General features: G+C 38.4%; 1 protein-coding gene across 1 annotated transcript; it reads right to left on the bottom strand.

Annotated features, from left to right (window-relative positions):
- LOC121673031 (potassium channel subfamily K member 2) lies at window positions 1-27,872 on the bottom strand (the record flags this gene model as incomplete). Its single annotated transcript, XM_042046048.1, has 4 exons — window positions 1-2,383; window positions 16,655-16,794; window positions 25,131-25,317; window positions 27,696-27,872. Coding segments are annotated over 4 exons (822 nt in total), but the record flags the coding sequence as incomplete, so codon positions are not given.
- Between the last annotated feature and the right edge of the window lie 18 nt (window positions 27,873-27,890).

The raw sequence follows: 27,890 nt of genomic DNA, 5'->3' as shown, positions 1-27,890 counted from the left end.
TTAAGGTATGGCAACCAAAGAGCATCATTTTTAATATCAAGAAAAAAAATAGTAATTTCTGAGCTGGGTAAGTCAAGCCTTTATTGCTAAACCAGCTTAAATTAAAGCAGGTGGCAAACTGGTATAGTCTGTAACCAATGAAAGCATAAAAATCAGTTTCACAAATTGCTCCTTAGCATTCCAGTTATAGCAAGCAGGAGATTCAGGAAAGCTTATTTTAATTAAAAACTTTATTTTTCATTACAATTCACAGTTTATACATGGCAAGAAGAACCCTTGCCATGTGGACATTCAGAACACTGTGCTGGGGAGACAAGGGTCTTTGTTATAAGAGCATTGCTCGGTGCAGTGTCATGGAACTTTCTTAGTTTTAAAAGCGTACTCTCTGTAAATGTTAATTGACTGATATTTACACTGAATTTACATATTAACTTATATTTATTAGAAAACAAGCTAAGCATCCAAAAAACATGAACATTCATATCTTGCATGTTATCTAACGGTCAGAGATGCTGTAAGATTTGCCACTTGAATCATGCCCAATCAGCAAAGTCCCATTCTTTTTTAATTTACAGAGCCTAAATTTTTCTTTAAGGCCTGTTCTATTCATTTTCTGTACAGCCAGGTTACAATGGACTAACATAAGGAAAAAAATGCAAAATTATCCATTCCATCCTGCATTTCTTCTGAATCTCATGTACACCTATAAGCAAAACAGAAGGTACAAAATTAATGTGTTTTCTTAAAACCAATAAAGAAAACCCCATAGTCTGGTTTAGATCTGCTTCTTGTCAGCCTATCCTGTCTGAACAATCATCGGTATTCAGATTGTGCTATTTATCAGCTCTTCTTCATGCCTGCTCTGATATTCAGAGCCATCTCTATTTGAAATGTAGAAAGTCACAGTGATACCAGTTTCAATTGCATTCCCACGTTAGCCACAGCTCTGGCACAAGCAGCCCACGTGACATTCAGGAAAGCACTCCACCAGGGTTCCTGGGTAAAATATCATGTAGCCTCTGGAGTAACTTGACTTAAAAAGGAAATTAAGATTCCTTTTCATACCAAATATCTGGCAGAAGGTTTATGCTTATTAAAAATAGCTGTATTCTTCTGCATTGTTTTTTGGATGTGATTATTAGAACACAGCAATTAAAAGCCTTCCCCTGCCTTTCACCAAAACAGTAATTTTTATTTGCTCTTGTCATCTACCAAATGATTTCGTGATAGATAAGCTGCAGATTTTTTTGGTACATCTGATGCAGAGAAAAACAACTGCTGAACACTGCTTGGAAAACTAAGACCTGAAAAGGGTCTGCAAATCCTACAAGTCAGCATGAACAAGTATCAGCTGGACCTGAGTAAAACAAAATGCTTCTGGGGGACAGGTTTGCAACTTTTGAAACTGCAGTGCCTTTAAATTTGGAGCTAAGAACATCAATTGATGATTGTTGAGTTTTGGCATTCATTCGTGCTGGTTGGTATCTTCACAACAGACACCTTTGAAACACCATCATCTCAAGAAGAACGAAAGCTTAAATGAAACACATTTCTCATGCAAAAACCCAAACAAACAAAAGTTGTACAGGAACTGTAGAGGTTCTGGTTCTTCAAAAGATAAGGCACTGACCAAAATTTCTTAGGTAAAAGGCTGCATAAGTATTTCTTGCCATTTACAAATGTGTTGTAGTCCAGAAATGGTCCATTCCTAGGCTCAGTAAGGTAGACCCTGAAATTTTAAGGACTGATCCCTCAAAGCTACATTGTTACCATAAACAAGTGAGATTCATTCGTGAGGCCGTATGGCACATTAGAAGTGAAAAACAGTCTGGGCAGATAAAGGCAGAAAACATTGCTTGTTCCAGCATCTTTCGGAACCAGCAGTGCCATTCATCTTTGTGTCTCTGAAGAGATGCGATGGTAACTCGGGACTGTAGTTTTTCTGTGGAACTCATGCACACATATAAAATGCTGCTAGCACTGGTCATCGACAGGGTGGAGGAAAAAAAGGTGGATGGCTAGTCTAAGCCAAGAGCTTCCCAAGGAATGGGATCCAAAGTCATGGCTACTTAATGTTCTCGATCACGGCTATCTCTTCTGCTGCACAGTGCGGCGTCAAGCCGTTCATGTAAATGCTGTCCGTCTTTGTCAGAGCTGGCAAGAGGTCCTTCTCGCTGGTCAGGTGGTTCACTGACAGTGTTCTCTTGCAGGGGGTCAGGTCTTGGTTGTGGTTGACAGCGAGTTCTGCAGAGAGTTTCCTTTTGATGGAGGTGGCCCGCTGGAATTTGTCGTAGATCTCCACGCTCAGGCGCCTTCGGGTCTCCTTGAACTCAGCGGTGACATTGGCTGTCCACTCTGCAGCGTGGGCTCTGAACTCCCCAACCTGCAGCAAAAATCAGGAATAAAACAGAGGCATTATGGAACCAAGGACTTCAGACACTGTTTATCTTCAGGAGCCTGGTGAGAGTGCAGGGCTGCCAAAGAGCTGCCACCGGCACAAATTTCTCATGCCAAAGACTCAGTCTTTTATTGACAGCAACTAAAGAAGAAGCACTGCACTAGTAAGAGCTAACAACTCCAAAAACACAAATAAAAATATTTTCTGCTGCTTTTTTTTTTTTTAATTGTTATCATAGACAGCCAGCAATACAGGGAAGCTGCAGAGGCTTGACAGCTGCACAATACCCAGCTGGTCAGGGGATGCTGAAATCCCAGCAATCCAGGCTGTGTTATGTATTGTTACTAGGGTGAGGGTTATTTATGAGCATTTTCACTGTCTCTGGAAAGATCCTTGGGAGATTTGGCAAAGAATTTTCTAAATTTAGACAGAAAAGCCTTTTTAAAGGGACCATCAGGTGTTTGCTTTCTCTTTTCTGCGCTCGCTCAAACATAGCACCAACATAGCAACAGTTAAAAGTCACTTCAGTGGCATATATGCTTCCCACCCTCAAGCCCAAAACATCCTTATTTTTCCTCAGATATGGCATAAGGTAGACTGAGCAGATCTACTCTGAAGTAAACTATGGCCTGTCATTTATTTACTGTTTATATTTTTGCACTTGTATTTCAGTCAAACAACTGTTACACTAAGTTACATAGGTAACTAAAAGAGGCACCCTTTGATGATGATATCTCATTACAACTGCAAAGGAAACCGATTATTTCTCTTTAAATCTCTGCTCCCTAGTCAGCTTAATACTGGGAAGATACAGCACAGGGAAGATAAATCACTCATAAACATAACTCCAAAGTGAAGCACTTTAGGAGAATTTAACCCACATAAATAAATTAGTCTAATTGGTACTGCTCAGTCCAGAATTTAAATCACTGGCAAGAAAACTCTGACTTGGTAAGCACAGAAATGAAAAAAGAGTTTAGACAGAAAAATACAGGGAGCAAACCATCAGAGAAGAAGCCACGAGCTTATTCATGCTTTGCAGTGCACTGGAAAACAGGAATATAATGAAGGTAAAAATTAATCAGCTCATCCAGGAGTGACAGGGTTTCAGGAAAACTTTCCCCCTCCAGAAACAAAATAAAAAGATCTCTTTACTCAAGGGTCATTTTATTACATTCATCTCCACTTCAGTGAAGATGATAAATGTGGACAAATATGTATTTTCTAAAACAAGGGTAATTATCTGCAATACACAGAAGACTCACCTAGCTGAATGATTACTAGTATTTGATTTGTGCAGCTAGGATCAGATACACTGCACTTCAGATCTGAACATAATGAAATCTGCAATGCTGAAACATCTCAGCTGCTCCAATATTTTTACTTGTAGTAAACAAGTAATAAAAATATGATAAATAGTATCAGTGCAACCCTGGAGCAATTTTCTCTTTTTCCTATGCCTTACTAAAGACAGGCTGCTCAGGTTCTGGAGAATGGTTCTGTCTGGGGGAATAAAGAGCCAGCGCACAGGTTTCTATTTTACTGCATATATTTATATGTACCCCTCTGTGTAAGCATTTAACAGACCAGGTATTTTGCTCAGGCACACATCTCTGGCATTGCATATGGTCACATACAAGAGATGCTATCAGGCTTTTAAATTGTGTCTCAGCACAATTGAACTGTCTCCCTGTAATCTTTCAATTTTTTTTTTTTTTTTTTTTTTGCAGTTCCCACGTGATTTCATGTTATCCAGGAAAGAAAATCAACTGGACTTGCTTCTGAAGAAAGCAAGTCTCTGTAACCTCTAGGATAGGCTCAAAATGTTCCCGGTGATGGTCCTGTCTCACACAGGGCAAGCTGCTCTTGGGCATGCAAGTTATTCAGGAGAATCTTGAAATTGTAGCTCTTGGGGTATCTGATGACTGAATTCTAATCACATTTCTTTGGGAAAGCAAGTTTGTGCAGCCAGCTGACGAGCATCAATAAATGTGCCTTTGGAGATAAGCTCACTCTAATTAAGGTGGTGTGGAACATTAGCACAGTGGACACAATTCTACCTGCCCATACACCAAAGTTGTAATGTCGGTTTATATTAAAAAAGTAGGAAAAAATACAAATTACAACATGCTGTTAGTAATACTATGACTAAGTAGAATCAACACGCGTTAGTAGGAAAACAGAGGGAATGGGCACACATTAGAAACCAAGAGTTCAGTGCTCTTTGTACTATACATGCCCCAAATCACTGCTCTCAGCCCCTACTTTTCATGTGAACTGAAACACATTCAAAAATGTTACCTCTTCTAAATAAAGCTCTTAGTTCCATGGCACTTCCAGACTCAAGCACAACAGGTTATAAGAAAAGAAATGTGCAGTTTTAACTACCAGTGTACATTAGTAATTTGCTTATATAATTTGATCCCTCCTTGATCCATAGGGACATATCTGTGTATGTTCAGGTTCTTTCTGTCCTTAGGTTATGACACTTTATCACACTGCATTACAGCTCCTCTTCATCTGGGTTCTGACAACCAAAAAAATGTCTTATGCAAAGCCGCTGAAATGCCACTTGCCTGTGCTGCTCAAGAAAATGAAATTCTTTGCATACCTACCTACTGTGACAACTATTTACTTTCCTCCAGCTCTGTCGCCTCATTACAACACAGCTCTGTAGATTCTACAGCTGTCATAGTTGGAGGCAGTGTGACATGAGGACAAGGCCTCTTAGTCACAGAAATTATTGACAACTACGTACTTAACAGAAGGCCAAATGTCACAAAATATTTCAGAAGCAATATGAAAAACATGTCAGAGTGATAGCACCTGACTCAGCCATACAACAAGCAGCACTAATCTGGTGATGCTTCTCACTTCAACCTTCAGGGAAGAGAAATGCCACTAGTAATGGGGACATGGTCCCTATCCCAGCTCCTGAATTGACTTCCTCCACATCAAAATCCAAATTAGACTGCAAGGTGTTAGACATATTTCACAAGGAGTATCAACCTAGCTACACTGAACATCAACAGCTAGTAACTTTATTATGTATTTAAGAAGCAGGAAGCAGCACCCTACTGCCTCATGATTCTAGGGAAGACAAGTCTCAATAACAAGTTCTCAAGAATTATGGTATATAGTAACACAAGTAAATATTCCACACAGAACACTTCCTCACAGAACCAAACCAAAAAATAAAAAAACACCCAAAAAAACCAAAACCCAAAAACCTCAACCCCCCAAAAAACACCCCAAAAACAACACCCACAACTTTTCTAACAAATGAACAGCATTGGCACAATTCCTTGCCCAGCACAGGTTCCCTGGCCTCCAGCTACCACTGCCAGGATATTCCATATGATCAGCACCATATCCAACAGCCCTATGGGGGTGTCTCAAATACCACGGGTCATCTCCAGTAGCACCAGCAAATGTCTATGCCAATATATCTGTGCCTACCTGTGGTGGAAATCTCACATTTGCTCTAGTAGGATATAATGAGAAATTGCCTCTGAACCATTTGTGAAGAGTATTCTACTCATTCTTGTTAAAGTCACTTTTAGGTTTTTTGGGGAGTTTGTGTAGTGAAAAACAGACATCAGTAAAACACTGCATGAAATTCCTGAATGACCAAATGAATGACCAAACAGTTCCCAGGCTGCACACATATACCACCACCAGTATAACTTCAAGACAGATATACTAAATTTAACAGAACTAGGAAAAAAAACCATGGACTTTAAGCCATCATTCCTTCTCCTACTCCTGCCAAAATCCATCTAAATGAATAATGTCCTACAACTGGCTCTCAGTCAATATCTCTAGCAGGACCAAAAGTTCCTATCCAGTTTCACTGCCACTGTGTTTTAGCTTTCTGTCTAGCTGGGCTCCACACTCAGCTAAAGGCCAGCAGCATAAGACAGCATGTAAGTATGTCCAAGGGGATGCTACTGTTAAAACTAAAAAAGCATTTGAACGTACTGAAGCACCTGCTTCATTCTCCACTACCTTTACTCTAATTCCTTATACTTGTCAAGAGTTTGAGAATCTTTCTGGACACTCACAAAATTATCCAAATACTTATATGAGCAAAACTTCCCTCCATTCAGGAAGGCCACTCTTCCTATTAAGAGTCTGGAAAGCACAAGCCATGTAGCAATACACAAGTAATCTGTATTTTGAATTAAGCCACATCTGTGCTCTGGCAGGAAAACAAACAAACAAAAGCATAATTAAGGACATCCTTAAATAAACCAAGACAAATGCACTTGCCTAACTTAACTTTGCCTTAGTTTTGCTCCTCTGTCTCAGAGAGATTCTTGAAAAATCCCAACATTACAGTATAATCAGTTAATCTACTTGTATTTACAGAGTGGGAAGAAATCTATCCTGCTTGGATGGAGCTCAGATATATGACATAAAAGTTATGATATACTCAGGAGGAGACAAACCACTGAGTAGCAAATAAGAAAAAAAAAATAGTGTTATATATATGTCATGCAGGAAAATGAAAACATATATTTCTAAATAATGTGTGCAGCTTTTTCTGTCATAGCTGTGCTTTATGTTGTTTCCCATTGGCATACAGGGCTCATACATTTTATGATGAGCATGGTCGTGCAAGCCAAAAAATTGAATTTAAAAAACAAGTAGATGAGCTGGAGGTATCCATTTTACTACATTTTAGGGTGAAAAAATGTGCCCTTCCTTACAGATATTCTTAATAGTCTAGATGTTCCCCAGTATATAATGCCAAACATTTATCCCTACTGCATTCTCCGAATTTTCATAGCTTCATTTTTCCTCTCCAGTGTACTTTATCCTGCTACTTAAAAATAACACATCCAATTAACCTATGATATGCTACTCAGACAAAACTAGAAAGCGCGTTACATGTCAAATTACGCAGGCAGCAGAGTACAGAACATAACATTTTGTCTTAGTTCTCAGGAAACTCACCCAGCATTCACAGAAATTGAAGTTTCTTTTTCAAAAAAAATGTAGGTACAGAGAGGGGTGATGAGTTTAACAACTCAGCTGCTGGGTGGGTTTATCCCTGAGTGCATAGTGGGGGTTTCCTACCTGCCATCTCACTTTCCTGGGCAATCATATGGCACCTTTTCCCACCCAAGTTGCTGCTGGACACAAATTTCTATTCACTACCTCAGCTGGCTATAGGTTAGAGAAGACCAGAATGCAGAAGAGAAAAAGATAAGTTTCACAAAAACTTTTCGTGAAACCCATGCATTTGCTGCATATTAAGGGAATCTCATTTATAGTCCACCTAAAATTCCCAACCCAGTGATCTGGCTTTCAGTATTTCTACTTTCATAGTGTTATTAGTACATACACAAAATAGCTGTGGAGAGGTGTTTAGAGAAGAGTGTGCTCTACTTGTCCTTAAATGTAAACAGCCACAAAATGCAAGAAATACCACAAGCACTAAATGAGATACCTATGCTGAGCTTTCTCAGGTGTTTAACCACCATCTTCTACTTGATCCTGTCAGGACCTCAGTTCTGTAGCAGGGAACTCTTCTTCACCAGGTCTTTAAGGTACCAGACTTTAATTTCAAAGTGAATGGCACATATGAAGCACGTGAAGCGGTAAGTGATGCCTATTTTGGTTCCACTTCCGTGGTATACGCATCCCTCTGTTTTTCAGACAAATATCAGGGGGAGAAGGGTCTCTTTTGTGAAATTGTCATCTTCTGGGGAAAGGTTTCAATTACATAGACAATTGTGGTTTTGTTGCCATGGTGGTCAGAAATGTTTTGGGAACAATGCTTTCCTGATGGAAACTGGATTATTCAGTCCTGTAATAAGCAATGCTCGCAAGTTCATTCTGGTGGGCAAAGATTGTTTGGTTTCACCCACATAACTTCCATGAACACATCTGATGCCTTGGATGAAATAAACCACATTCTCCAATGGGAATGCAGAGAGCCCACAAATTTTGATTATTTTATTTGTGGAGGAACTCCTATGGTGGCAGCTGTGGGAATATCTTTTGTGGAGATGTGACAGATGGCAGATGCGAGAAATGGCCTTTTCCTCTATCAAGGTTTTATTCAACAAAATAAAAATAGCCTAAAAATATTATTTAAAAACCATGCCTATGAAACAGAAGCAGATATACTAACAGTGAACACAGTTATTTTGTTTTACCTTATGTTTTTCCATAAATATGAAGACTGCTGTGTTAGGTATTTCCTCAGAACTATTATTGAATATTGCCCATCGGATACCTCTTTGCATAGAGCTGCATGTGTGTATGTCTCAGTAGTGTAGACAAGTTATGGGCCTGATTATCTCTCTCTCTTACACTCTGCTTTGTTGTTAACTTCCAAAGATAAAGATTAAAAAAAGAAGATGTTGACATTTTCCCTTTAAAAATAATTTCTATTCAGTTGTTTCAGCTGCCTCAGAGAGCCATCCAACCCCTCTTTCATCCTGGTGAGAGTGAATGACATGCACCTGTATTAGCCACAAGAAACTACTTAGGTTTGCACAAAGCTCTATCAGTTGAGCCTAAGGTGATTCAGGAGAACAGTGTGTATCCTCTGCCTGTGCTACAAAGCCAACCACTTGGCTGCAGCCAGGAATAGCAAACATTTTCAGGACTATACTAGAAGCATAATGAAACCCAAGCCACAGGCTGTTGAAAGACTGCCTCAACTTTCTCCCAGAGGAAAGAGACAACAACTGTTTCATAACTCATTGGACTTTTTTTATCTTATAAAGATATGCTAAAAAAGAACAAGCTTAAAAAAAGAATTATAATTTTTACTTGGTAATGAGCAAGGAATGATTATAGTAACTACATGGTCAAGGCCCAGCAAGAGCTGTTTATTTCTTAACTTTCTAATGTCAGTATCTGGAGTGATATTTGTGTGAAATAGCTCCACTTTGGCTGCTCATCACTAATATTACAACTGCACCAATCCCTTGTGAAAGGAAGTATTCCATAGCTTCTTCAGTCCCCTTTATCTGCAATTACAAAGCATTTTCCTCAATGTCGACACACCTACTTGCAAGGGCATTCTGCTGAACTGGCTTTGTCTGGGGACTCATCCTCAAGACACTTATCAGATTCATACACTCAGCATTAGTAACATGTTCTGGAGTCTTTTCCTAACAATATTCAAGTACTGAGATTATCCTAAAAAAAAAAAAAAAAAAAAAAAAAGGTAAAGTTTTCAGGAATGTTAATCAGGAAGATGTCAGTGATATTTAATCTGGAATCTTTTCAGCCCACAATAAAGTAAACCACAGATATATTTACTGCTGTCACAAAGGATCAATTACATCTTACCTCCAAAATTAAGATTTCTCAATGTAGACCATCACAACATACATTCTGGGAATCTTCATGGGTAATTAACTCCAAGAAATGACATTGTTATAAATGATCTCTCTTTAAAAAATTTCTCTTATTATGAAGTATAAGTCTCTTGCCCTAGCTTTATTTTTGCAAATTCAATAGCTCTTGCCATCACTCCCTTGCTGCATGCAGCCTTCACTGGAGTAATTTTCTCCTTCTCTGAGCACTGTGGGAGAGCAGGGCCAGGCACAGTGCCTGGCATGAGAGACACTGACAGTGTCCCCATGCCCTGGGCCATGCTGCTCCTCATGGAAGTGTACTTGGCAGCACATGTCTTGTAATCAGCACCCCAGCAGGACCTGGTATTCAATATGCAATAATAAAACAGCAGTCTCTAAATGCCTGGTATGCCCAGCTAAGAGGCATTACACAAATATAAATATAACCACAGCAAAACTGTGTCGATGTTATCTGTGTGAGTGTTGAATCTGAAGTGAAGTAAGCATCACATGTACAAAGTACACAAAACTACGAGGAAAGATCTCAAAAAAAAGTGTCAAAAGCCATCAGCTGTTTAGTTTTCCTGGAATTCTCAGAACAAGATGTTCTTTCCTATTCACTATTGCACATATTACCACAGCAGACTTTTAAAAAACTGATCAATATAGAAACTCAGTATTACAGACTGTTGCTAGGGCAGATTCAAGAACATCACCAGCATAAGTTAAACTCATAGAAAGGAAGAGATCAAGCTGCACTCAGAACCAGGTCAGTCACTTCCATCTCCTCCTTACACCAATACTACTCTTTATACGTCCCTGAGACTCAGGGCTGTGATAGAGAGACTGTACTCTCACCTTATATTTTGGGATTGTTTTGGTTGGTTTATTGTCCTGTTACTAGTCAAATTTGACTGGAGACATGAGGTTGCTTTGACTGTAGAAGGATTTTGTATTTCTCCCAATCTCATAGAAATTATTGAAAACAATCACCTTCTGAATGTGACTGTTCCTTCTCAAATAGACTTTTCTGCACATCTTGGATGTACAGGAAAAAAAACCCTCTTAATGCTAGACAGACTTCTCTTCAGATTTTTCCCTTGTCATTTTTGTAGCTCTCTGCACTCTTTCTGAAGTTTAGACCACAAATCTAGGGATTGTTTTCTGGTAACGTACCTTTTAACAACACCTGCAGCAGTAGCACCACTTTCCTACAGAAACTCAATGATCCCCTGCTAGCACATCTTAGAATTGTTACCCGTATTAATCATTGCCTTGCAAAATTACTTTGCATGCCATGGCTTTCACATTATACTTGTGTCCCACAAATATTTGCAATTCAGTGCTTTCTAGGAAGAGACATCCATCACACCAGCCTGACCAATCTAGCAAACTTGTGGATCTAAAATTCTTTAAACTGCTGCAGCTGGGTTTGGTTTTTTGGGTTTTGGTTGGTTGACGTTTTCTTGTCTTTTGGGTTTTTATTTTGGTTGTTTGTTTGCTTGTTTTTCTTTTATGATTTGGATTGCTTATCTGTTTTCTTTTGCCAGGAGTTGGGGGGGTTGGTTGGAGTGGATGTAAGAAAAGCAAAAGCCCAAACGGTTGTTTTCTTCAGCAGAAGCTGACCTATCTCACTTGGAACAATGCGAAATGGACCAGCAAATGACTCACATCTCTGTAAACAGTCTCTGATCACCAGACTGAAGAGCTATTGTCTACCAACTTCATTTCTAAGTGAATGAATTTTGTTTCTTGAAACAGGGAGAGCCAGGTCAAAAGTTCATTTACCAACTGAACAACTTCTTCCTCCTCTTTGGTCATACACCCTCACTACACGGCCTGCAAGGACAATCTGTTTGCCTGGAGCACCAAAACCCTTCAAAACTGTTTTCTCACTTGAGTCCACTAATTTTTCCATCTTTTCACACATACAGCCTACATCTAGGGTCCCTTTTCAGGGGATATGAGAAATCGGCTTAAGTTCTGTTTATGTTGGGACCCTTATGCTGGGTGAGCACCTTTAGCCTGAAGCTAATAAAAAGGCAACAAATAATATGGGGAGTGCAATAATCTCCATGGCATCATCATGACAAGTCTAATTCTGTTTTGACAGACTTGAGTGACAGCTCTGTCACTGGTGCCAAGAAGATTAAACTGAATGATGACTCAGATGAGTCAAATTTGTTGAATTTGTTTATAAATATCAAATATAGCAACTGCCTCTTGAATTTCCACAAGAAGTGAATGTTATTTCGCATGAAACATTAGGCTTGGTCCGTAAATCTGGATCCATGCTGTTCAATTCAAAAGACAGACATGCAGCATGAAAAAAAATCACTTGTCCAAACTGAGCTAATGTCTAACATAAGTCAGTCACCTGGACTCATGGTATACAGTGAAGAGAACAGGCTTCTCCAGGATCTATAGCCCAACAATCTTGCCTAAGATTGTTGGTTAGGTAGGCATTTTTGCTGAAAATGCTGGAATTCAGGAGCTGCTGCATACAGAAGAAAAAAATACAACAAGAAAAAAATCCTGCTGAAAATTTACCTTTCAAAGAGACTAAAATCAGAAGACTTTAGAAGTGCTCTGAGTAATCAGAGTGTAGAGAATAATGAAGAGGAGGGAGTTTAAGCCAAGCTAGTACAGCTGAAGCTGAACTTCAGAGACAGATCGCCTACTTAAGATTATAGCACACAGCATGTTCCAGTGACTTTCTGACACTTCATCTATCTTACTGTATGAACTGCTTCCAGATCTATCCTTCTAAAACTCCCACTTCTGTCTCTACTTGTCTTTCACTTCCCACCCCATTTGATGCATTCAAAATTCTCTAGAGTGTTTCAGGAGACAAAAGCCACCTGAGCAACTGACTGACATACTGGTTATCTGGATTTTAATATCAAAATACAGAAGTTTTGTGCATCAGTGCATATCTGATCAGATTGTTTTTGTCTCAGATCTACTTGGATATGGCAAGCTTTGCTGGTAGAATATTGAAAAAAATACATGTTTTATTTTGTTGAAACAGTAAAATGCATTATCGCCTCAAAGTCTTATGTAAACTGCTACTAAGAAAAAATACAACTGCATTAAAAATATATATGAATAGAACTATAGATTTTAGGTAATATTCATTTTCAGCATGCTTCCTCCCTGGAATAAGAAGGACTCCCCTTCATACCCTAAATATGCTGATGTTTATTGATAGTTTTTACCTTGGACTATAGGAAAAGGCAAAAAAAAGAGACTATGGCTGCCTGTCAAAAGAAATCTACTTCCGATGATACATAGTTTTGGTTGTTGGGGGGAAGTAAAGAAGGGCTTTTCAACACTTGCAACCTCTCTGACTCCATTCTGGACTCGAGTAACATTCTCTACACTTTGCTGCTTGGTCTTAGACTGCTGAAACCAGCACAACTGATCACTACTGAATGATCTACTCCCTCCTGTATTTAAAATGTGGTAGACTACTGTTTTTTCATGGAAAGTAGGATACAAGTCCTATACAAAATCTTCTTTATATTTATGTGTTGATTCCCATAACAATCCCCATAATTTTCAGGAAATAAGGTTTTCATCATCCTATTTCCTAGGAAATACATTAAACAGCTTCAGTATTCAGGTTGCTATTAATCACAGTTCTGTAGATTTTATCATGGACTCTGTATCTCAATAGGTTTTAATATATAACATTGCTTCCAACTTCAAAGGCTACCTTTAGGTATAAGAGGCTATTTCCACCAGGGTTGACAGAACACTTCCCTAAGACAGTTAAAAAAATAAACCCCATACGTGGAACTAGGGTTTTGCATTGCACTGATGTATATTGGAACTGCAGAGAGGTTCCTCTGCTATAATCTGCATCCATAGAAGCTGGAACAGTCCACTGTAAATTTAGGTTTAACTGGAAAAAAGACAAGAAATCCAGTCTCATCTGGCTTCTGGCACAGAAGAGACTTGATAACTACATTTCCACTAAACTCTTTCAGCATCTTCACTCAGATTTCCCCAGGCAGATAGCAAGAATGAGCTAAGAGCAGCAGTTTTTATCATAAAATGAGACCTGTAAAAAGTGAATATTTTTAAGATGCTTATGGCCAATCTTGTAACAAAATGCAATATATTTGTATTACTTTCTTCCTACAAAGTTTCATTAGGATGGAAGAGAGAAAATAAACCAAAAAATTTCTAACTAACACACAAGGTATGTCATAATTCAATTCTCAAACTGGTCTCCGCCATTGTTAAAACTATAGAATTTTAAACTGCTAAAGCATTTTTATTTCTCTCATGAATTCACACACATGCCTGAGCAATGGGTTAAAAAATAAAGAGGGAGATTTCTGACCATCAGAGATATTATTAACTGAACAAACTGCACCAATAATGTTATGTCTGTCTTTAATCTAACCTAATACACATGAGACTTGTATACAGCAGTATTCCCAATATTTGCTTCAGCCAAGACAATTTGGGTATATCTGAAGAATGATGTTTTCCTTGCTGTAGACAAAATGAATATGCTTGTTTAGGCTATAAAGGTGAGAAAGAATGAAAAGATACACTAGGTTACACATTCCCAGTGCCTGGGAAAAAGAAGCTCTGCACTGCATAACCTGGCAAACAGTTTTCCCTGATAAAAATAGGAATGCTTTTGATGTGTTAGAGGTATTCTTAAGTTTCTTCAATTCATGTGTCTTTAAATATTTTCCCAAGTTAGTCTGTATTGAAATAGATATATTTCAAGATAAACTAATATACACGAGATACTACAAATTTCAAATATTCTTAATATATTATCATCATTATAAGACTGAAACCTCAGTGTGCTATATAGTCAATATACTAAGATCTCTGGATAAGATGCTGTCTGGATAACAGAAATGAATATGAGAAAACTGAGGTTAAATATCAAATTAATTCTAGAAAATAGTGTGAAGAACTAAAATGTGTCAACAGTGTCTGATAAAATACAGCAAAAAGAAGCCTGAGAACATTTTTTGCATAGTCTGAAGTCATAGTGCCTCAGTCACATCATATTTTTTCCAAAACATCCAGACACAAGTAACCCAGGGAAACTAAAGACAGTTTAGGAAATGCCCCAAGTTGAGAACAGTTAGACAGCAGGAGACTCCCCAGAGGAAACACCACACTTAGAATCACAGAATATCCTGAGCTGGAAGGGACCCGCAAGGATCACTGAGGTCCAACTTTTGGTCCCGCACAAAAATTCCAACATGTGCCTGAGAGCATTGTCCAAATACTTCTTGAATTCTGGCAGGCTTGGTGCTGTGACCACTTCCCTGGGGAGCCCACGCCAGTGTTCTCCTGCTTCTTCCTATTGCAGAGGGGAAAATGGGAGACCCCAGCCTAATTCTGAAGTTCAAAATAACCCAACACAGCCATGCAGGTTACTGGCACTTGAATTGATGCACTGGTTTCCCTGCAGCTGGTGTAAGCTGTGTAAGGCTGCCTGTTAAAGGCACCCTCAGGGCTTTTCTAGAAAACAGAATTGCAATCCTGCAAGCTGCTGAACCTGCAAATGGGAACACTCCAGTGGTACCTGCTGCTCCCTGTGTGTGGAGGGCACTAGTAAAGCTTGTTGTGGAAGGGAGGCCATAAATACCCTTTCAAATTTACAGCATGTGGCAAAAGATGACACTCTTAAACTGAAACTGTTCCAACAAATATTGCCGCCCTCTGCTTCAGGGCTAAGTGGTTATGGATTGCCTGCTGAAAGTGTACTTACAGCAGACCTGCCACAGAGCTGTCTCTAACCACAGAGCCATGAGCCAGCAAGGGCAATGGAAAAGGGCTTCCTACCCCACATTCCTCACAAAGTGGGTTTAATCCTGCCCAGGAGCCCAGCTCCCACCCTCCTGCCTGCTGCCAGCAGTGCCCCTGCTCCTGCTCAGGAGGTGGCAGGCACCCTGAGGGGCTGCAGTCAGTGAAAGCGCACAGGGGTAAGCTACCCTTCAGAGCAAAGGCTTTGGGAACTCAAGGATTGCCAGGAATACATCTAGGCATCGATGCCATGCCCTACAGCTAGGAAAACAATTTAAAACAATGTAAGTAGCAGGCCACTGCACAGTAGCCAACATATTCATTCCATCAAAAACAAATTAGAGCTTTTATGTTTGAGTATCATAAATCAACTGATGCGTGCAAAGGAACTCAAGCTAAATTAGAGGGAAATAATATGTTGCTTCAAACAAAATTAATTTCTCCGACTCCCAGTAAAACCTGAACTATGCACACTACAATTGAAGGAAATTTTATTTACCCTCTAACATTTTCAAAACCAGGACATTTTCTTAAATGGCAAAATTTAAGGTAAAATACTGTTGCAACATTGGAATAATAAATACACATTTACAAGTGAAACATATTTCAATTGAAAGCAATATACCTGACTACAAACACCAAGTAATTCTGTGGAAGATATTATGGTAATACACACCCAGGGATATTTAAATAATTCATTCCAATATCTTGCATGATATGAAAAATTTATTTTCTTACCACTATAAAACATAGTATCTCAAATATAACTACATAAGTACTTTCTTTACATACCTATATCCCTTGTAGAAATGAAGCAGAATTATTTTTGCCTTAAAAATTAAGGCCTACCTTCTACTGCCTAGAACAGTAGTTTAAGATTTTTTCCCCATAAATCAAGTGCAACTGTTCATATACACTTAATTTAATAATACATTTAATCTAATTTGCTATGCAGACATGTGAAAATAAAATACTATGTTTGAATGGGCTGCTATGTAGTTTCCTGCAGTTTGAGCTGCAGCATTATAGTTCGTACAGAAAGGGCTTTGACCTATGCACCCTAAGAGCAAAAGCAGCCATAAGTTCATCTGGCTTCTATTCAAAGTTTTTAAAAAGGAGTTTTCTTCACCTTTCAAAATATTCTTACCTCTTCCTTTGTCTTTTTTGATATGACCCTTAGCCAGTCTCCAATCATGCTGAGGACAGCTGCAAAGTAAGCAAGCCCGACAAGGATCCAGAACCACACCACTGGCTTGTAAAAGTCTAGGTATTCAATATCTGATCCCCCTGAAAAACAATACAGTTAAAATTAAATCAGACTTAATAGCTATAGGTGCAAAGATGTTTTTAAAAGTAATTTTCCTAGAAAAAAAAGAAGTTAAATGTCTTAAAACTTCTGTATTTTTACCCATGAAAAAATTCCTAGCAAAATACTTTGTTGAATTTGAACAAATTATATAAATTAGTTTGCTCTTGGAAGCAATGGCTGGAGTATGCAAATTTTAGACAATGACTGCTAGCCATTCATAATAGTTACTGAATGAACACAAACTGGTTCAACTTCTGATATACTATCATTTAAGATAGAGGTCAGTGAAGACAGCTTGAATGAAATTACTTCCCACCTGCTCCAAATAATGATGCTGTACCAGAGGTTTAAGTATTGTTCCAAAGTATGCAATGTGTACATATCCTGAGAAATCTGGTTTTGTAAGAACTTTAAAACATCTCAATGCTTATATAAAACCTTTAGCCTCAGTAAAGAAAGAGTAGCACCTGCATTAACAGGTGCCCCTGGTGGGTAGGCAAATATTATAGTCTCCATTTTGCGGAAGGAAACCAGAGTACAGGGACTTAAGTTGAACTGATCATACTCCCCCCCCAAAAAAAACGTAGATAGAAGAGAAGTCAGCTGAAGGCAGCTTTTTTGAATCCTACTGCCATAAGCACCAGTCACTTCTTTCCAATGTTAAAGTAAAAAGAAAAAATTTCAGATGTTGGTAATACAGCTTCCAGGTGTAATACAGCTATAAAGAACAGATGTCTTATTTCCACACAAAAAAAACTATGTTCATCCAGAGCTCTTGACAACACCAAATAACTCACATTTCACATCTTGCCATGCAATAAAACAGAAGCCTTAAACTTGTAATTCAGCTATGTTACAACAAGTAAAACCAGACTTCTAGTTTGGGCTGGTGTAAGAATTTCGATGTGTGTATCTGCCCACAGTTGAAGAGACTCCATAGTAAAGCATTCTCAGGCACGTTAAAGTAGCCTGTACAGGTACATAATACTTTGTTTTACGTATCCGCATCCTATAATAAAACAAATCAAAGGAAATTGGCCTGAAAATATCAAGCACCTTGTTACAGTACTGATATTGACTCTCATGGAGAATAACGTTTTTACTTAGCTGTATTATCACAGAGATTGCATGCAAATAACAAAGAGAGATTGCATGCAAATAACAAACAATTTTACTGATGACTAGATTTGTATGGAAGCCCTCACAGACAGAAATTTTGTTTTTCTCATGTCAATTACATCTTTGCATCAAGAAAAAAAAAATGCATTGAGCTGCAATGGTTTACTTAACTACTCAAGAGATTAATCCACATTGTGCAAGTGGATATAATTTGATGCCTTCATAGTCCCAAGCAGAGGTAGAAGACAGGGCTCTGTTTGGAACAGAAGACATCCAGCCACCAAAGGGCTGAGTTTATCACAGCACAAGAAAAAACATCAAGTTATTTGTTAACAACATCCATCTCATGCCAATCTAGTAAAATGGAATTTTAGGGATGATTGACCCAAAATTTTTTGTAATTCAAAAAATGGTTAATTACCACCATGTCTTTGCTCTAGTAATGGGCCACATTCAGTGGCTCATCCTCTTCTTCAGCTGTTCATACAATGCACAAGTGTCATAGAACGCATCCACGTGGTTGGTTTTTAATTTTTTGGCATATTATGTTTATAAACCGAAACTGGAACATAACTCTGCCAGCCTGCAGGAAGCACTTCCTTCACAGTTTATACTCATTTTATTTACAGCAAAGTTAATCACCAAGGCAGGAGTTAGGCCATATTCATGTTCAACCAAGTTTTCGATGCTGTCTGGCCAGGAGATGGCTCCATCTAGCCATGCCCAAAGGAGTTCAGCTTCCCTAAAGTTAAAGGGACAAAAGGTATCCAAAGAAATACTCAAGGGTAAGGTTTCACAACTAAAACCTTTATTAGCGGTTGAGCTTCTGAATTTCAAGGACTCCTTGGGTGATTTCACAATTTAATCAAATCTCAGGGAGAGAGAGACATACCTGAGGATGTTTGTACTGTCTCCTGTCATGCTCAAACTGCCATAATGCAGTTACCTGGGAATGTCATTAAATAGGATTTCATAGAGAAATGTGATCACAACTCAGCTGTACTGAATTTAAACTAAAAGAATTCATTAACTACCAAATTTACTTAAATGGGTATGAATGCATTTGTGTATGAGTACGCAAAGCTAAATGTACTGAAGTATATGAGATAATCTAATGATTTTATGGGCAACATGGTAAAAACCATATCAATATGATACACCATCATGTTTCTTTTGCAAAGCAAATTGGTTTATGCAGCCCTCTAGGAAGCAAAACGCTGAGGAGGCAGAAGCTGAATTTTGTTGCTTGTTTGGCAAACCCAATTTTGTGGGCTGAGGGACAAAAATTTTCCCAGCTTTCTTTAGCCTCTCCTCTACCCAAAATAGGTTAAAACCACAATGAAGAAGAAATCTAGCAGTCTCACTGCCATAATCTGTTACAGCAAGAGCAGCCACAGTTTATTGCCAAGATGTTTTCTGGTAATGATTTGATTTAAAGTAGCTTGAGGTCTACGAGAAATCAAAGTTTTCCTATCCATCTTCATCAAAGGCTATTGCGTTGCTGCTGCCACCATTCTTTATCTGCCAAATAACTTTTATTTGGCATTTTCAACACTTTGGAAAATGTAAGTTGTTCTATGGCCCAAACATATTCCTTACTAAGGTTGAGAACTCTGTTTCAGTGAAGAAAGGCATTAGAGAATATTTCAGGAGTGCTTTAGAACAGATTCTGGTTCTCAGGTAAGAGATCAGGATTACAGATATATCTTTTTTACTTATTTATGTAAAACAAGTACTTTTAAAGTAAATAATTTTCTTCATTGTTGTCATTCTTTTCCCCTTTTTTCCTACAGCTAAGCAGCTCAAAATAGAAACATGTAATTATTTCTGTTAAGTTGGTTGGCTTTGCATTTTTACTTCAAATTTAGAAGGAGAGAATAGAAAGTGCTGTCAGCATTGAGTATCTCAATTCCATACCAGCAAAAATTTCTGGGTTATTCAAAAGTTGGCAATGCAAACAAGGATATGTCTGATTTTTCATCAGCAGTACAAATTAATCTGATATAGAAATATCATATAATCCAGTTTTAATTGCAGAATAACAAGTAGCTGTCCACCATCCCTGTTGTGACAAACCTGATGAACATGCTTAATCCAGAAATGTCATTTGTCCCACTCCAAAGAAATATGGAGGTCCAGCCATATTTCAAATCCTTCCTATTTGAAAGGAATTACCTCTGAGGACTGCAAAAAAAAGGGGACAGAGAAAGACTAGCTCATGTGGAGATGCAGAAATACAGAAGGCTGGGGACAAGATATTGCGCTGTCAGAGATGGAATGTAAGTAGGCCATACGAGCCACGTGATGCCACTCAGAGGAAAATGGAGAGCTACTTCAGAATACAAAGCACAGATCTAAAACACTCCTCACATGCTGTCCTACACAGACACCAAGCAAGACAGTGCTCCACCTTAACCTTAAAGCATGGCTCACACCAGAGAGCCCCTATTACGGGCACCAAGTCCTGAGGGGGCAAAGAGCTCCTCCAGATGCCAAAAAAAAGGCATGGAGCCTGTGGGGGAGCACACAGCTCTCCTCCAGGATGCTGGACACACCCCTGGCTCAGCATGACAGCAATTTCTCTCTGCTGGTGCATGGTATCACACAGTGACAGCAGATCAACTGGGCTGCTATGACCACCAGGTCAAGTGCCCCCGTTTGGTGACATTAAATGAGACTAAAACACCTCAGCTCACTACAAACTGGGTCTCAGACCAAGCAACAGTGCATAGACAGGTATGTGTATTACACTGGCAATACATCAGTGTGTTACAGAATGAAACAGTGAAAAAGCAGTAAGTTAAAAATCAGGGCTCAAAAATGGAAAATAAGCCAAGCAAAAAAAAAAAAAAAAAAACCAAACAAAAAACCCCACGTACTCACAAAAGTAACAAAAGAGTTGGAATACATTTTTAAAGTAAGACTTGCAGAATTCTGTGATCTGTTTCACTGAACCGGTTGAGACAATCTTATATCATCATTATGCCCCATTGTGAAATAGACTACTGATATGCTATTTATATTTTTGCCTTCTACTTAATTTAGTCAAGTTTTGGACATGCCACCTAATTTAGATTTGAATCCTCTTAGATAAATGCCATTAGAAATATTTGACTATGCCTTCCAAACTGCACTGCAAGTTAAAGAATTTATCTGTACATGTGAACAGTATGTTGTCAATTATACACATATTCGTGTGCCTCAGTACCAACCTTAGTATCCAGAAATATATTTCATTGTGCTAAAATCATGGCACATTCAACATGAGAAGATTTCTTTTTGTCTTTCACAAGGTATTAATAGTTTTGATTGGGTTTTCTTCTGTCATGTTAAAGTCAATGTTTTCTCTTGAAAACAAGAAAAGGGATGTTTGACTATGTCCTGATATTCATAAGGCAGTGCAGGCTGTAGTACAATTTTTGTTCTTTGTTTTTGTGAGAAGCTACAATAATCTTTCTTCAAATAAAAAAATTTTTTCTCTCCCTCCAAAAAAATTCAACCATTCCAAAAATTAGAAAACAAGTCATTTCATAAGACAAAGAAGTCAAGTTTTTCAAATACAATTCATATATTTTCTTGAACATGCATTATAAGGGCTTTTCATCTTTTCCTTTCTTGCACACACTAGGAGTGATCAGTCTTTTATGTTTGCCTTAAGGCTTCTCTTGCTGATGGAAACCCCAGATGAAACTTCCACAGGCTCCAAATAACAACTTAGACTCTGACTACCAATGGGAATATTTCCTCCCTCTGGTTTCTGGGAAGAGAGTACATGGTCTCCAGTACAAAAAAGAAGAAAGTTCTAAAAAAAATCCTGGAGAACAAAAGAATTTCTAATATGACAGCCTGTGCTACAGCCAAGGACACCATTATATTCCTGAATCCCAGGTTCTTCTGTTGGCTCCCTTTTGCTACAGCTATTGAGTAACACAGTGTCCTGTACCTCCTGAAAGTTCTTCTTTTCGGCTCCTACTTGCAGTGGCACCAGAAAGCAGATAGTTTCATGTTAGTGAAAAATGATAGGTATTTCAGAAATATTTCCCTACACATCAACACATATGTTAACACAACCACGGGATTTGTTTGTAGGGGTTGTAAACTTAGGGGTTTTTTTTCCTCTGAGATGACAGTTCACAGAAAAAAAGATTTGAAAATTTTCAGATATATAGGAATTTCGGGGTTTTGAGGGAACTTTATGGGCCAAAACTGACACATGTTTATGGATTATCAGAAGTGCCTCCAAGCACTAAAACAATCATCAATTTGACTTCTATTGCAGAAAGTACACTCTGATATAATTGCAAATCAGAGCATCACTGCCCACCAATTATGCTTTGGCTATAATGCTAAATGGAAGAAGACAATTTTCACTGTAAGTATTATTTAAGGAGAAAAGAATCAGCAAAATGAACAAATTAATGCCACTGAGAGGATTTTTTTCAACTGCATTGCATCTAGACACTGGAGCATCATTCTGTTTGCTGCTTTTTTCTCACCATGGCAAACCAGAACCAAGACCAGCATGCTCTACAACCACAATATTCTATCATGACCACCTCTTTTACAGCCCTACACAGCATTACATGCCTTAACTCTTCATGTTTCTCCCTTGTTTGTGACACCCAGCTTTCCTAAACTTCAAGGAGAGTTCTCCAGACAAAGCCTACCACAAAAATATCAGTGGCCCTTAATGTCCACTCTGCAGTTATGACTTACCTAAAAGAGAAACAAGCAAACCAAAAAATCATGAAGAGAAGATACTAATGTGTTAGGGTGCAAAAAATTCTACATACTTCCTCAAAATTAATAAGGAAGCCTAGCTCTTAGGACAAATTCTATCAGCTCCATTGAGAACTTGCAATGTCAGTTTCCTTCATAATTTCATTCTTACAAATACACCGATGAGTGCAAACTTCCACAATGCAAACTCAGCCAATTAATACCTTACCTATTTTTCAAAATCTTTATTTAACCAGCCAATTATGTACTGCAAAAGAAACAACTGGACATTTTTGAAAAATCCTTCAAGTCACCTGCCAAAACCAGAGTATTTTAGTTCACCCAAAGTTGATAATATTATCAACTTTATCTCTGTCAAAATATAGTCCCATGGGAATGTTAACCTCCCAGTTACGATGGAGGCAGCCATCTAACCCTGTTCTCTCGAGCGTTCTCTCTGCAATTACAAATCCCATTCCTCCTTTAAGTCAATAGCATACTTCAGTTCAAATACAAGTCTTATGCATATTGCTCAAAGAAACTAGAAAGCACTTCTGATACTTTGAAATAATGGATTTACAGTAGGATTTTTAATTAAATAAAGAACATCTATCAAGTGAACCATAAAAGGCCATCAGCTATAGAACAATATAATTCAAGGACATTCTGCAGAAAGAGAAAGTGTTTCCTGGTAAAATTAAAAAGGAGACAATGTAGGAAAAAATTATGATATCAAATGGCCTACAAATAGAGAAGTCTATGGAAATTTATAATGGGAGTAATGATGAATGTACTCAGTGTTCTAGTTAGAGCCAAGTGGGCCATTTCATATAATGCTTTACAGTAAATATAACCAGGCCTTTATACACTATCATTTTTATTCCCTGGCATACATGTACCCTTCAGGAATGAAAGTCTAAAACACCCAGACTCTTGACTTGAAAACAGCATAAATTTTTTATTTCATGCTAGTTGTTATTTGACCAGAATCACAAATTATGAAGATGAAATGAAAAGAAAAAGAATACGGGAAAGAAAATGGAAAGGCAGAAGTCAAGACACACAGAAAGACATTTGGACACATCACAAATAACTATGTAAAAGTCAAAAGAAATTTGATTTGCTATTTTATAGCTCTGTTCTGTAATTTACAAGAATCTTTGGCAACCTTGCAAGCAGTCTAAAAATTAAGGCTCCCTGAATAGCTTAGTATTGTCAACAACAACTAAATTTACCCCCATTTTACCCAGATCATTTACAAAAATGTCAAGCAGTTCTGATATTTTAGAGGTCCTTGTTGGACCTCACCAACCTGAAAAGCTTTTGCCAGTGACAAGACTCCATTACTGCCATCAAGGCAAAACTTCCAGCACATCTACAAGAGGAGTTACCCAACCTGAGAGCCTCAGCTTGCCACACGTGGACTCACACAACAGCCATGGGTACAGACAAGACACAGGAGGAGCCCACAGCATATGAGTGTCTAGTTAAAACAGTTCCCGCCAGCAGAGTAGCTCACTGAGAGCAGACCAGCACAAAGGTCCTTGTCAGTCACCTCTGGCTTGCGCAGAGTTCAGGGGTGGGAGAGAGGTGTTTCATGAGAGAGATGGTGGAGCTGCATCAGCAGAAGCATCAGACCAGGCCAAGGAAAGCAAATCTCAGGCTCAGAGCACAAAGCTCTGAATTCCTAAACCTCACCCTCTACACATCACTGACTCAGATTGACATGCTTTCTCAGCACAGACAGCATATACTTACTCAAATCTAAGAAGTGAATGAATGCTTCTGACACCTTTTCAAGAAAAAGGTTGACACAGAACTGGCCCAGACTTTGATACACTGAGCTAAAAAAAGTTATTTGCAAATAATTCAGCTTAATGGGACCATAGAAATTGGACATGTTAGCTACAGGTTGTGCTAAAACTTCTCCTGACGTTACAAAAAACACATGGGCAAACATGTACTGACAACCAAGAATCATAGAAGTGGGATGCAGCAGATCCTACAGAAATCAGATATTTCAATGCCAGAAAGAGAATTCCGGAATATTTTGAAAGCAAGGGACGCACACAAAACTTATGTTATATAACTTCACAGGGCGAGGTATTTTAAACAAGTCCAGCTGAAAAGATATATTCAGATTAAAATGCTCTATTAGTGTTTGCACTTCATAACCTGTAAGAAAAATTAAACAAACCCCCTACCTAAATTATATTCTACTTAATTTTTAATAGTATAAGAAGAGAAAAAACAGTAAGTAGAGACATGCATCAGGAATTTCACTGTCCCAGCTCCTGTCTCCACACTGTCACATTAACCAAAAGGAGGACAGGCCCCATCACATGAATGATGAAGGATAAAACTGGGAGAGAGGCACCACAAGAGAGATACATCTGTCTCAAAAATAAGAAAAGATGCAGAATAAATACCACTGTACCAATCATTATAAGATAAAGAGTTATGAAAAAAATCTTACCTGCAACATAGTCACCAAATCCAATGGTAGTTAAAGTGATCACCACAAAGTAGATTGCATCGAGTGTGTTCCAGCCTTCTATGTGCTTGAATATAACTGCAGGAAGAGCAACAAACAGCACGCAGCCAAACAGTATGAATATTATTGTTGAAATGATGCGAATCTTTGTCTGACTCACATTCCATTTCTGGAAAGGGAAGGGGAAAGACAGGAAACCCATTGTTAATAAAACTGCACCGTGCACATCAGCACCCATCACCCCAGCGTGCACTACACAGCTCTAGAGAGCAGTGCATTATAATTCTCAAACAAACAGAAAAATTCAAGCAGGATTTTATTCTGAAATGGGCTTCAAAGCAAACATGACTATCCTAGGAAACATTTGCCAGCAGTAAATGCAGAGCAGGGATGGACTCCTCATGGCTGAGCAGCATGTGTAGCATTCACTAATATTAACAGCTGATGATGTGAAAGTTTTGAGGGCTGTCTAGATATTCAAGTGAGTTGCAAGTAGTGCATGCACCTGCAATTTCTCTAATTTTGTACATCCACAAATAACCAAATAAATAAGGTGAATTTTAATCATACAGTCCTCTGTAATCAAATAATCAGCTAAACAAAATCCTACAAAACAGAGCTGGAAGGGACGTAAGAGATCCCCTTTTCCAAACCTGCCCAAAGACAAAAACCCACCTAAGCCACTGCAAATACTTTACTTGTGACCACACTCTTGTCATCAGATAATTTTCCTAATTCTTAACCTATATCTCAACTCCTTCAGTTTAAGTGTACTATTTAGGTTTGTATCCAAGACAAAGAAATCGTTAATTTTCTCTTTCCAGCAAGCTTTCACGGGTGTTCCCTTTTAGTTACATGTTCTTTAAATCAAATAAATTTATTTCCTTTTCTTCCCTTCCCTATATTTCTTCCTATCCCTTGGCACCAGCAAACTAACCCATGTTTCATTAAGTGTTGTACTCAGAAGTAGATATGAAAAAATAGCACAAAGTAGAATGGAATGACCGTTTCGTATGCTTTGCCTGCTTACAGTTTTACCTACAGTGCATGCTTTTCCATGGCAGTATGACATTAACCCATGTTAGCATGCTAACCTCTAGAGCCCACAGAGCATTCCTATAAAATTGCACTTAGCTGGTTCCTGACATGCAACTGCATATTTTATTATTCCATCGTATATTACTTTGAATTTGTCCTGCTTGAATTTAATCCTGTCTAGTCAGACTGCTTTTCAAAAATTTTAAAATCATTTTGATCCTCCAAGTTTTAGCTCTCTCCCCAGCTTGAGACCAACTGCAGATTTAATGAATCATGTTATTTAGCTGTTGTGTATGAACATTTTTTCTAAACTGTACTAAAGCTAGAACAGACCCCTGCAAAGTCCCATTTTGCGTGCCCAGCCAATGTGACATTTTCCATCCACCCAATGCATGTTGGTTCAACCTAAAAGAAGGAATTATACAAGAAACTTTCACAGAAATCAACTGAAAATATTGTTCAGAATGGACATTTTCTTGTTTTTAATTCAGTGGGAACTGATTGTGTTTACAGCCAGCATGACCAAGGTCAAGTTTTGTAACCCAAACCAGAGTAACAGCGTGTGTTATGGGAACATAAAAATCCCTGCTCTGACCCATCTGCATCTCCCAGTTCTTTAGGCAAACTAATAAACAGAATTAGGGAGTGTTCCAGGCTGTAATATATAGACCAGTGTTTTCATTCAGATATTGTCGGAAGGCAGCAAGATACTGCTTTTTATGTTGGGGAATTCTTGTTGTAGGGATACACCCATTATAAAAAAAAAGGAAAACCATTCTCTCTATGAGCAAGAGAAACACAAATTGATCTCAGAACTTCTCTAATTTTAGGAAAAAAAAATCAGTTATGAAAACCCAGAAAATATAAAATGTTCTTATGGAATGTTCTTGCTTTTTTTAGACAAATCTCAATGGAAATCTGTGTTATTCACCAGCACCTTGTCTGGACATGAACTGATGTTTCAAAGCCAAAAATGCATGCCTTTTCTTAAAAAGCTTTCAAGTTTGTGTTTGCCTATTGCATAAGGCTACTCAGCACAGGCCCAGTTTGCTTTGCATCAAAAATAAAGCCATGTCAGACCCTTTCTATATAGAAAAGGTGTCCTGCATGCAAGGGTAGGGCTTGATGTGGAAAACCAGTCCTAACACCTGCAGTGCTGATGCAAGCAGCTACAAAGTTGGTTACTAAGCGTTCACTGCTTCAAAAATCTCAATGAATACATTTATCACATGCTTTAAGGGAAAGCATCACAGCAAGCTTACGAGTAAAAAAGGCAGAGCAGAAATAAAATTCTTTGGATCTTATTCCTCATCCCAACCATAATCATGGTAGGGAATGTGTCTTCACCCAATTCTCAGAGGTGTTCATTAGCAAGTGCCAAGTCCTTCCTACCTTTTCCTGTACATCTGATTGCAACGAGCTATACCCTGTTTTTCAGGCTTTTCATTTCACTTATGAAATTCAGAACAAGCAGCAAGAAAACCCAAATGAGGCAGTCAGCATACTCACAACAAAGGTATCTTCTACTTTGGCAATTCCTTTTCCAAAGATTGTCCCTAGTTGATCTCCAACACCAGCCAACAGAAAACCAAACAGAGGAATTCCCAATAAGGCATAGATGATACAGAATATCTTTCCACCTTGTGTGCGTGGGGAGATGTTTCCAAAGCCTAAATTACAAACAACCTGAGATGTTTAAGAGGT

The sequence above is a fragment of the Corvus kubaryi genome, unplaced genomic scaffold (genome assembly GCF_017639235.1).
Source record: "Corvus kubaryi isolate FWS band 111438036 unplaced genomic scaffold, C.kubaryi_AGA036_p1.0 65112, whole genome shotgun sequence".
Taxonomy (NCBI): Eukaryota; Metazoa; Chordata; class Aves; order Passeriformes; family Corvidae; genus Corvus; species Corvus kubaryi.
This window is presented reverse-complemented; position numbering and strand designations above follow the sequence as displayed.